A 13,037-nucleotide genomic window follows, 5' to 3' on the forward strand; every position below is an offset into this window, starting at 1 on the left:
TCAACATGATTTGTCATCTTTTATACACAACAACTGTGGCCTGAGATTGAAATCCTTTGATTATAAATCTCTTCACACTACTAAACACCCCAGCTGTGGTGTTGCGAAGTCTGCGGACATAGTGGTACGCAATGAAAGACAACCATGAGTCCGATCGGGTACGGAGAGGAGGTAGAACATCTGGTGGATTGGTGCAAAAGCAGCAACCTTTGCATCCATGTAACAAAGACCAAAGAGATAGTGGTGGACTACAGGAAGGTCAGACATATGTCCCCCCGATTTTCTCTCGGCTTTGGAAGTTGTCTCCAGATTTCCTCCACGGCCGCAATACTAGAAGGCGCAGACTTCCTCGGGAATCTGCAGCATGTTGGACTCGGGAGCGGCATCCTAGGAGCTTCTCCGGCACCCTCAGCACCAGCATAACGGTGTGGCACAGCAGCTGCACGGCCCAAAGGAGGAAGTCACCGCACAGGGTGGAAGATGGTGGAGAGCAGCCTTCCCACCACCGCAGAGGACTGTCGGCATCACCAAGGATCACACCCTCCCCTGAGGCAGAGCTAAGCATTGGGGGTAAGACCACACCAGACTGAGAAGCAGCTTATATACGGAAGGTGTTAGACTGCTGCTCTGTAGCCATGAATACCATCACTCCCTCCCCCATCCATGACCGAGGAACTCTTCACTTGTCCCTACTCGGCTGAACTGAGCTTTTCTTTGGTTTGGTTGGCTCTCATTGTTTTTACCTTCTATATGGACCACAGAATCACAATATATTCTATCCATCCATCCATTTTCTACCGCTTATTCCCTTTGGGGTCGCGGGGCGCTGATGCCTGTCTCAGCTACAATCGGGCGGAAGGCGGTGTACACCCTGGACAAGTCGCCACCTCATCGCAGGGCCAACACAGATAGACAGACAACATTCACACTCACATTCACACACTAGGGACCATTTAGTGTTGCCAATCAACCTATCCCCAGGTGCATGTCTTTGGAGGTGGGAGGAAGAGGGAACCCACGCAGTCACGGGAAGAACATGCAAACTCCACACAGAATGATCCCGAGCCCGGGATTGAACCCAAGACTACTCAGGACCTTTGTATTGTGAGGCAGACGCACTAACCCCTGTACCACCGTGCTGCCCCAATATATTCTATTTTTCTATTTCTTTTTACAATCTATCCCTCATTTGTTTTATTTGTATGCTATTTAAATGATTATGTACATACTGTTTTTTCTTGAGGTACTCAATGGGCTGAATCTGGGGGTATCTCTGGTGTCTAAAGTGTGTGCTGTATGACAATAAAGTTCCTTGAATCAAGTTTGATGTATTTACATTTCTTGAATACCTAATATCTTCCATTATTTCAAAGGTATTGTTTTTTTTTTTTAGGATTTTTTGCTATTTCAGGTAACAAATACTGTATTTTCCGGGCTATAGAGTATGTATTTAATACATTTGAGAAGAAAACTAATATTTTTACATATATTAGCCGCACCAAACTGTAAGCCACAGATATATACAGTACAGGCCAAAAGTTTGGACACACCTTCTCATTCAATGTGTTTTCTTTATTTTCATGACTATTTACATTGTAGATTGTCACATCAAAACTATGAATGAACACATGTGGAGTTATGTACTTAACAAAAAAAAAGGCGAAATAACTGAAAACACGTTTTATATTATAGTTTCTTCAAAATAGCCACCCTTTGCTCTGATTATTGCTTTGCACACTCTTGGTATTCTCTCGATGAGCTTCAAAAGGTAGTCACAGGTGTGTTTGTGCATGTTTAGCTATCCCTCGTCGTGCAGGGATGATACTTGTAAGAAACTTACTTTATTTGTCGCCATGGAGGCGAGGATTTGTGATTTAGAAGTAGCTAAAACACTGCAGACTGCGGATGGACGTTAGCTGCTAGCGAGCTAGCCATGTTTTAAAACACCTCTTCCTGAGGGCGTTTCAGTGTTATAACTTCACCTTTATCTTTAGTTTTTAAGCCAAAATGCGTCCGTTCTCCCTTTTCTGTCGACACACTGTGTCTGCTTGTAAGTACTCTGTGATTGTGCGCTGCCGAACATGCTCCTCTGCTCGTAATACCAGCAATGTCACGATGTCACGACCACGCTCCGTCTTGCCAGTTTAATTTTTTTTTTTTTTTAATGGGGAACTTTTACTTTTCAAGCAGAGTATATTACCATTTTTGATTCATTAGTACCGCAATACTATACTAGTAAACACTTGTTTACTGAGGCCTAAAAGGAGGGGCGAGTGTGTGAGTGTGTGATATCCTACGTAGCGTGTCGCTTTTTCAGCGGATTTCTACGCTACTGCCGATAATTTAGTCGACTTGTAATACATTAATTTTGTGAGTACATCAAAATGTACTTTCTCAATTACAAAAAGTTTGATTACGTAGAGCCAGCCTGGATTTCAAGGCAGTATCGCTGACTTAAGGAGACATTGCTGATTGCCGGCCAACATGAGTTTGGACAAGGAGTCCGGCTGCTGGCAGGAGCGTGCATGAAGGTCAAGGGCAGTGAACGCACCACGCTGTGCAGGGAGGACAGATGCAGAAACACTTAGTTTCATGCCTGCAGTCTAAATTCACATAATGATGATTTTTTTTTTTTGCCTTTTTGGACTCACACAGTATATGTTCCAATGTTGGATGCTGGTGTTAAATAAGGCCAAAGTGACAAATCATATAAGGGTCACACATTTGGGCGTGTGCTTGCACGCACTTTTGGATGCCTCTGTTTGAGTCTGCGTACATTGTGATGTCACCGCAAGGTGGGCGTACTTATTTAGGCGTCACTCACAGCCAGAGTGGGAGGAGCTTCAGCTAGGGGCAAACACATACAAGGTGAGATAAAGTTTTATTTTGATATAATCTTGGCATGTGCATCATAACATTGACGTGTGACATAAATGCCGCTAAAATAAGATGAATCCATCAACCAGTGTGTAGGTGTACCTAATATTATGACCGGGGGAATCTATAAAATTTCTATCAAATTTATTTTCGACCGTGTCTGAGGAAAAAATCCAACAGTGATGACGTCAAGATATAAATATTCAAACTTTTTAAAAAGATAAGTGACGATACTTTTGGAGAGGGTGGGGCACACCCAGAAACGCCGTCGGCTTCGCTGGGCCTGAGCTCATCTAAGATGGACTGATGCAAAGTGGAAAAGTGTTCTGTGGTCTGACGAGTCCACATTTCAAATTGTTTTTGGAAACTGTGGACGTCGTGGCCGCCGGACCAAAGAGGAAAAGAACCATCCGGATTGTTATAGGCGCAAAGTTGAAAAGCCAGCATCTGTGATGGTATGGGGGTGTATTAGTGCCCAAGGCATGGGTAACTTACACATCTGTGAAGGCGCCATTAATGCTGAAAGGTACATACAGGTTTTGGAGCAACATTTGTTGCCATCCAAGCAACGTTACCATGGACGCCCCTGCTTATTTCAGCAAGACAATGCCAAGCCACGTGTTACATCAACGTGGCTTCATAGTAAAAGAGTGCGGGTACTAGACTGGCCTGCCTGTAGTCCAGACCTGTCTCCCATTAAACATGTGTGGCGCATTATAAAGCCTAAAATACCACAACGGAGACCCCCGGACTGTTGAACAACTTAAGCTGTACATCAAGCAAGAATGGGAAAGAATTCCACCTGAGAAGCTTAAAAAATGTGTCTCCTCAGTTCCCAAACGTTTACAGAGTGTTGTTAAAAGGAAAGGCCATGTAACACAGTGGTGAACATGCCCTTTCCCAACTACTTTGGCACGTGTTGCAGCCATGAAATTCTAAGTTAATTATTATTTGCAAAAGTTTGAACATCAAATATCTTGTCTTTGTAGTGCATTCAATTGAATATGGGTTGAAAAGGATTTGCAAATCATTGTATTCCGTTTATATTTACATCTAACACAATTTACCAACTCATATGGAAACGGGGTTTGTACACATATGTATATGTGCGTGTATGTATATATGTGTATATATACAAATGTGTGTATATATACACATATATATATATATATATACCCCGTATTTTCCGCACCATAAGGCGCCCTGGGTTAAAAGCCGCGCCTTCAATGAAGGGCATATTTCAAAACTTTGTCCACCTATAAGCCGCCCGGTGTTGTAAGCCGCATCTAACTGCGCTAAAGGAATGTCAAAAAAACAGTCAGATAGGTCAGTCAAACTTTAATAATATATTAAAAACCAGCGTTCTAACAACTCTGTTCACTCCCAAAATGTACGCAAATGTGCAATCACAAACATACGTATATCAACATGGACAGAGCTGCGTGAAAAAAGCCACCCGGCCTCTTCGCGTAAACTTAAACTTACCTTAACCACTCGCTCATCTTTTCTTCATCCATCCCTTCGAGTTAGCTTTTATGATGACGCCGGCTGGAAAGGTCTCTTTTGGCAAGGTCTTCCTTTTGAATATCACCATGGGTGGAAGTTTCTGGCCATTAGCATGGCAAGCTAGAACCACAGTGAAGGATGACTTCTCATTCCCTGTGGTGCGAATATTCACCGTACGTGCTCCCGTTGTATCCACAGTGCGGTTCACAGGAATATCAGTTGCTGTGAAATAGTAATCCGTGTGCGGATGGAGAGATTGCGTCTTTTCATGAACCGGATCCCTGACGCTTAGTAGGAGCCATTTTGTGGTCTTTACAGATGTAAACACACAAAGGAAATGAAACGTACGGTATATCCGCGCGCTTTTTCTTCTTCTACGCGGGCGGGTGGTTGCTTACAGTAGAAGAAGAAGCGCTTCCTGTTCTATGGGGGCGGGTGCTTACCTTGGCGGTTGCTTGCGTAGAAGAAGAAGCGCTTCCTGTTCTACCGGGAAAAAAGATGGCGGCTGTTTACCGAAGTTGCGAGATCGAAACGTTATGAAAATGAATCTTAATATTAATCCATATATAAAGCGCACCGGGTTAAAAGCCGCACTGTCAGCTTTTGAGTAAATTTGTGGTTTTTAGGTGCGGCTAATAGTGCGGAAAATACGGTGTGTATATATATATATATATGTGTGTGTGTGTGTGTGTGTGTGTATGTGTATATATACAAATGTGTATACATATATGTGTATATATATATATATATATATATATATATATATATATATATATATATACACAATAATATTCGGTGGTGGAGGCTCAGCTCTCAGCTCAGTATGCCATCGTACAAAACCTACTATATACAACAGGAATAATGGGAAAGTGATAGTTGAAGATGTACTTTTAAATTTAATTGTGATTAAAATGAAGACTTTAAGACTTGATGAAATTGGTTGGCTGGCAACAAATCATTTCTGAGGAGTCCAAGCGGACTTTTATTAGACGTGTGCCCTAACACCACACTAAGATGTGTGGCACACAAACAACATTAAATGACTACTGAAGGACACAAATAACATTAAAGTCAGTTTTAAGGTTTTAAATGAGTGTGACGACAAAAGTGACGACAAAATCCCACAGTTTGTTTCGAATTACTTGGACTAATTGCCACCTGTCGGCTTTGGCAACATGGCCGCCGCGGCGCTGATGATCCTGATGGAACAGCTGGACCAAGACTCTCTGGCCCGGGCAACACTTTGCAGCTGCGGGCAGAAGTACGTGGAAACTTGGGTACAATGGTCCAGCGACACACGGTGGACATGGTATAACAAACGTCGGACTTTTTTTTTTTTTTGTCACCTGTACCGCACTAGCGGAGCTCCAGGGGCGGATGGAGGAGTCCTCGCCCCCGGGCTGTGAAGCCTCGTCGCGGGTTGTGGACATGTCATAATATCGGAATGAATGCAAGTGTTACTGAGGCAATTAACACCGAGCTGGTGGAAGTGTTTGCCACGCGATGTTCTCCCACTTCGGATGCTGCCACGCTGCGGGGATATTTATCCCATACATTGAAGAACGGAACGGTGACGTGACGTCAAATGGAGTCGGCCATTATCAGGTACGTTTCTTCTTCTCACATTACTGAATGTAATTGATGCTGACAACTTTGGTCTGACGGCACTTAAGTCCGCCGCTGCTGTGAGGCCCTAAGGTGGTCCTAAATTGGCCCTAAGGTGATCCTAAATTGGCCCTAAGGTGATCCTAATGTTTCTGGTAATGAAACGTCATGTTGCTCCTGCAACTCCACATGAGAGCCAGTCCGCACAGTAGCTGCGGTGATTGGAACTTAGAACGCAGGGGTCCCCAAACTACGGCCCACGGGCCGAATACGGCCCGCCAAGCGGACAAAAGTCCCAAGTAAAAATGTTTTTTATATATATTTATAGAGTGTACAGGGTCATTATAGAGTGTACAGGGTCACATTTGTGGGCCACACCTTTCCTTGCACTTCTATATTTTTTTATATTTTTATATATTTACACATTGTTTTTCTAGCATGCACACATCGCACTGTATGGAATGGCCTCAATCTCGTTACCCTGCGTAATTACAATAAAGCTGATTCTGATTCTGATATATATATATATATATATATATATATATATATATATATATATATATATATATATATATATGTGTGTGTGTGTATGTGCATATATTTATATATATATATATTAGAGATGGCCGATAAATGCTTTAGAATGTAATATCGAAAATGATCTGTATCGTTTTTTTAATTATCAGTAATGTGTTTTTATTTTTTATTTTTTTAACGTAAAAAACACAAGATACACTTACAATTAGTGCACCAACCCTAAAAACCTCCCCCCCCCATTTACACTCATTCACACAAAAGGGTTGTTTCTTTCTGTTATTAATATTCTGGTTCCTACATTATATATCAATATATATCAATACAGTCTGCAAGGGATACAGTCCGTAAGCACACATGATTGTGCGTGCTGCTGGTCCACTAATAGTACTAACCTTTAGCAGTTAATTTTACTCATTTTCATTAATTACTAGTTTCTATGTAACTGTATTTATATTGTTTTACTTTTTTTTTGTTACCTTTTTTTATTTTTTATTTATTTATCTTATTTTATTTTTATTTATTTAAAAAAAAAAAAAGGACCTTATCTTCACCATACCTGGTTTTCCAAATAAGGCATAATAATGTGTTAATTCCACGACTGTATATATTGGTATCGGTTGATATCGGTATCAGTTGATATCGGTATCGGTAATTAAGGGTTTGGTGAATATCGGATATCAGCAAAAAGCCATTATCGGACATCCCTAATATAAATAAATAAATAAATATATATATATATATATATATATATATATATATATATATATATATATGTAGCACATGGCACACTGACAAAGCTTAACCTATTGTTACTATAACAATCTACAAGGTTAATATAGGTTGCTTCTTTCTTCCTCTCCATTTTTCTGCTTCCTTTTGTATCTGAAGTTATCATTACGTATATGTATTGTTGCATTTGAACAACTGTATTGTTGATAATAGAGGTAAATTATTGGTATTGTTCATTATCAATAGTGATATTTCTATTGGTATTTGTCCATTTGTAGTGTAATAATGCTCATTGTCATTTCTGTCTTATTTATTTGACTAACTGCTTCTTTGCTATCACGTTTACCATCATATTTGTACATATCTATACCATATCCTACCCCAATACCTTACTGTGCAATATTACCCTTCGAGTGCAATACGTCCGACACTGATTGCCATTACTTTATTACTCCAGTACTCTTGTTTTGTTCTGTATGTTGGACAGTTTTTTGTATATTGTTTTGTAAATTGTACAGGATTGCTTATTGTTTTTATTGGATAGTAGTCTGTTTATTTCAATTCTAATTTTTTATCTTTATTACTTATGTGATTTATTTTTATTTCATATTTGTTTCCACTACGGCACCTTAAGTTGGAGTCCTTAATCTCGTTATATGCAAATATAATGACAATAAATTCCATTCCATTCTATTCTATTCTATCCTATTTGCTGATGTTGCTCTATTGTTGTTGTTTTTGCCTCTCTGTCTTATCCCCCTCTTGTCCCCCACAATTTCCCCCTCTGTCTTCCTTTTTTCCCCCTCTTTCTATCCCCTCCTGCTCCGGCCCGGCTGCACCAAATGATAATATAAATACATTTAATCACGTGTCATGCGAAGGAATCTTGTTGGAAGCACCTGACTCACCAAGTTTGTGTTTGGCTGCCTGCTCAGGTCACATTACCTGAGCTACTGGCGACCGGTTGTTGCTGCATCTCTAACACACATACGGACATGTCACGCTAACTCTGGCTTCTTGCATCTGAGGGGCAATCCATGTCTTAAAGGGAACTCACGGCAGCTGCATTTTCATATGTGGAAATAACTTTATTGTCACTTGAATTGAGGAGCTCTGCAAATTATTTGCCTCTTGCCAAGATTTGAAATTTTATTTTAAACAAGTTTCCCTAGTTCTAAATGGGAACGTCACTTTTTTAGAACTTCGCCTATCGTTCACAATCATTATCAGAGACAAGAACACACGTCTTTTTTTGCAAGATGCGGCTAATGAGAGTCACTGTTGTAGCCTTCAAAGACAACTTCTAAACCCTCCAACATTATATTTATATAATACACTGTATATATATATACCGTATTTTTCTAAGTATAAGTCGCTCCGGAGTATAAGTCGCACCAGCCGAAAATGCATAATAAAGAAGGAAAACAACACATATAAGTCGCACTGGAGTATAAGTCGCATTTTTGGGGGAAATGTATTTGATAAAAGCCAACACCAAGAATAGACATTTGAAAGGCAATTTAAAATAAATAAAGAATAGTGAACAACAGGCTGAATAAGTGTACGTTATATGAGGCATAAATAACCAACTGAGAACGTGCCTGGTATGTTAACGTAACATATTATGGTAAGAGTCATTCAAATAACTATAACATATAGAACATGCTACACGTTTACCAAACAATCTGTCACTCCTAATCGCTAAATCCCATCAAATCTTATACGTCTAGTCTCTTACGTGAATGAGCAAAATAATATTATTTGATGTTTTACGGTAATGTGTTAATAATTTCACACATAAGTCGCTCCTGAGTATAAGTCGCACCCGTGGCCAAACTATGAAAAAAACTGCGACTTATAGTCCGAAAAATACGGTGTATATATATATATATATATATATATATATATATATATATATATATATATATATATATATATACATACATACACACTGCAAGTCTATATATATTGTAGTAACAGACACGATCATAACAATATTTACTGTATTTTGGACATTTTATACACAGCCAAAAATAGGAGCTAAAGAACTAAAACACTACACACAGGAAAACTTTAAAATAAGTCACGGCATGATGTGACAGGTCGTGACAGTTAGGGTTGCAAAGGGGTGGAAAGTGTCAGGTAAATTTCCGGAAACTTTCCGGAAATTTACCACGGGAAGTTAAGCTCGGGACGTTTGGAAATTGTGACCATTTTTTGATTATTCAAAGTTGGACACTGTCCATCTCATTCTGTAGAATAAGATGAGAAGCTTGTAAAACACTAATGCAATGCCACACACAGATGTAAATAGTCAGCTTAACAATTGGAGTAGTCTTTAAAATATTTTACTGATGGTCAAATAAATAGCAATAGGCTAGATCAGGGGTCGGCAACCCGCGGCTCTAGAGCCGCATGCGGCTCTTTAGCGCCGCCCTAGTGGCTCTCTGGAGCTTTTTCAGAAATGTATGAAAAATGGAAAAAGATGAGGGGAAAACAATCTATTTTTTGTTTTAATATGGTTTCTGTAGGAGGACAAACATGACACAAACCTCCCTAATTGTTATAGAGCACACTGTTTATATTAAACATGCTTCACTGATTCGAGTATTTGGCGAGCGCCGTTTTGTCCTACTAATTTTGGCGGTCCTTGAACTCACCGTAGTTTGTTTACATGTATAACTTTCTCCGACTTTCTAGGACGTGTTTTATGCCACTTCTTTTTCTGTCTCATTTTGTCCACCAAACTTTTAAGGTTGTGCATGAAAGGTGAGTTTCGTTGTTATTGACTTGTTGGAGTGCTAATCAGACATATTTGGTCACTGCATGACTGCAAGCTAATCGATGCTAACATGCTATTTAGGCTAGCTATATGTACATATTGCATCATAATGCCTCATCTGTAGCTATATTTGAGGTCATTTAGTTTCCTTTAAGTCCTCTTAATTCAATTTATATCTCATGACACACTATCTGTATGTAATAGGGCTTTTAATTTTTTGCGGCTCCAGACAGATTTTTTTTGTGTGTTTTTGGTCCAATATGGCTCTTTCAACATTTTGGGTTGCCGACCCCTGGGCTAGATGAATAAATGAACAGTCAATCAGCATGCTAAATCAAACTATAACCTACATTCTTGTATGACAACAGAATGGCTAGCAGAACAGAAGGCAGAGGAAACTACACGTTTTGATTTAGTATTTGCTCGTTGAACTTTACAGATCACAAAAAAAGGTAAATTGGGATCGCTAACATTGTTAGCATAAATGAATGGGATTTAACAGAGAGAAAATTAGCATCACGGCTAACGGAGAAATATTTTCGGTTCATTATGAGACTGTGGTGGTACATAAACCTAGCTAGTTAGAGATATTGGCCCCAAAATCATTTAACAATTACAGGAACAGCTAGCTAGCCTGAGTGGAAGTCTGCTGGAGTAGTCTACAGGCATACAGTAACAAGCAATTATATCTCTTTTCAACTTAAATACCATAGATCAAATATATTTACCACAGTAATATCATCAACACTTACCTGACTGGATGAAGTCCTTGGGCTCAAATATTAGTGTGGCCTGTAGTGTGTAGCATGCTGGGAATTATCTGTGCGTGTGATGAAAGAATGCACTGCACATGTGATGGAGGAATGCAGAGTGCAGGGTTGAAATTCAACTAAATTTGCATTAAATCAGGTTGTTTTAGCTAATAGCCATGCTGCAAGATCTAGCATGTGGCATTCAATGTTTATTCCCATTCATTTCCATTAATTCCCATATATTCCCATTAATTCCCTTGGAAAGTTTCCAACTTTGAATATTCCCGGAATTTTGCAACCCTAGTGACAATACACCTACTTTAAGACAATAGCTATATTGATGCATGGTTGGTTATGGTTTAAAGTCCATCCATCCATCCATTTTCTACCGCTTATCCCTTTCGAGGTCCAACAATTGGTACAATGACTTTTTACTGTCAACTGAGTTTAGTTTTTTAATGATTTCTGCTGGTGGTGTGCCTCCGGATTTTTTCAAGGCAAGAATGTGCCTTGGCTCAGAAAAGGTTGAAAAACACTGCTCTATACCACATGAGCACTCTAGTGTTGCAATGATGTTTGTCTCCCAAGCTCTGAACTGACCTGGGGGACCGTTGCGGTGCCCCAGTTGTGCAGCCCTGCTCTAGTCTCTTTTATTTTAACAGTGATACAATGGACTTCCAGTAAATGCACTGTTCTACTATTACTTTTTCATGAGCAGGCTGCGACCAATGGGATCAGGGAGCACATGGCATGTCTTGACCGTGTCCCCAGATGCACACGCTCCCAAACACCGTGTCACTGCTGGCCAGGTTACGTAACCTTCACCTCGGCCGCGACATGCTGGACATGTGCACGTATCAGCCTTGGCGGGATGACAGGCTGCCTCCTGCTCTCACAGGCAGCGCAGGAGAAAGCAGGATGAGGACTGAGCACAGCGCTGCCTTTTGTAGCCTCCTGCCTCTCAGGGCTTCTTTGGCCTGTGCATAATTGATGAGGAGAGTGAACGTTTGTGACTGTCAGCCCGCCTGATGGGGACAGACACAGCTCAAGTTGGGCTCTCCTCATCCGGCTGATGATGACTATAATGAGTGTGATGTCCGTGTTTCGCCCTCGTCCTCTTGGCCCCCGCGCAACATCGACACTTTAAGAGGGACTGTGCTTGAACTGAAAAGGCCAGGAGAGGGTCAAGTGTGAGCTCGTATTGCGCTGCATTGACAATATATGATATAAATCAGTGGTCCGCGGCCCGGTACCGGTTCGTGGATCGATTGGTACCGGGCCGCACAATAAATTAAAAAAATTAAAAATTTCTTTTTTTTTTTTTTTTTTTTTTTTAAAATTAAATCAACATAAAAAACACAAGATACACTTACAATTAGTGCACCAACCCAAAAAACCTCCCTCCTCCATTTACACTCATTCACACAAAAGGGTTGTTTCTTTCTGTTATTAATATTCTGGTTCCTACATTATATATCAATATATATCAATACAGTCTGCAGGGATACAGTCCGTAAGCACACATGATTGTATATTTTTATGACAAAAAATAAATAAATAAAGAAAAAAAATATGGTATGGTATTTTTTTAATTTTAATTTTATTTTTTTTGTCATAAAAATATACAATCATGTGTGTTTACGGACTGTATCCCTGCAGACTGTATTGATCTATATTATTATATTATGGTATTGTCTGTGGGACAAATTTTTGGGACCACTGATATAAATGACATACATTTGGCAGATGATAGAGATTGTAATACTACCAGTGTTTCTCACACATTCATTTATTTGTTTTACGTCCGCCACAAATAGATTTTTCGGCTTTTGACTCGCTCGACCGCTCATAAAAGCAATGGGACTCTGTCTGTAAATGTAGCTTGTAGTTACAATTCCGGTGCAGTAGGTGGCGGTAGCCTACTATGCATTGCAACTCCGCCAATAGCACTTAATTCACCTGGTGGGCCAGAAGAAGAAGAAGAAGACGACGAAGTAAAAGTTCAAAAGTGGTCCGAACCTGTGCAGTGTGCAGCACCGACTCGGATTTTCTTAATTTTTATTTTCGGGATTTGAATGCATTTATTTTGAAAGGACAGCTGGAGAGAGACGGGGGTGAGAGGGGGGATTGACGCGGAGCAAAGCGACTGTCAGGTGGGATCGAACTGGGTCGCCGCAGCGGGTGCTCTACCAGGTGAGATAGGTTATAGCTGCATCGCTCGCGGCTCGTCATATTTAACGTTAATCCGC

General features: G+C 40.2%; 1 protein-coding gene across 1 annotated transcript in view; it reads left to right on the top strand.

Annotated features, from left to right (window-relative positions):
- Window positions 1-5,679: 5,679 nt before the first annotated feature.
- Window positions 5,680-13,037, top strand: part of LOC133612669 (cGMP-inhibited 3',5'-cyclic phosphodiesterase 3A-like) — a 459,749-nt gene continuing 452,391 nt past the window's right edge. Inside the window, exon 1 of the mRNA XM_061970296.1 lies at window positions 5,680-5,988. Within this exon, the coding sequence (XP_061826280.1) occupies window positions 5,887-5,988 (102 nt within the window). The 5' untranslated portion in view covers window positions 5,680-5,886. The remainder of the gene's footprint in view (window positions 5,989-13,037) is intronic.

This window comes from Nerophis lumbriciformis, linkage group LG10, assembly GCF_033978685.3.
Source record: "Nerophis lumbriciformis linkage group LG10, RoL_Nlum_v2.1, whole genome shotgun sequence".
Taxonomy (NCBI): Eukaryota; Metazoa; Chordata; class Actinopteri; order Syngnathiformes; family Syngnathidae; genus Nerophis; species Nerophis lumbriciformis.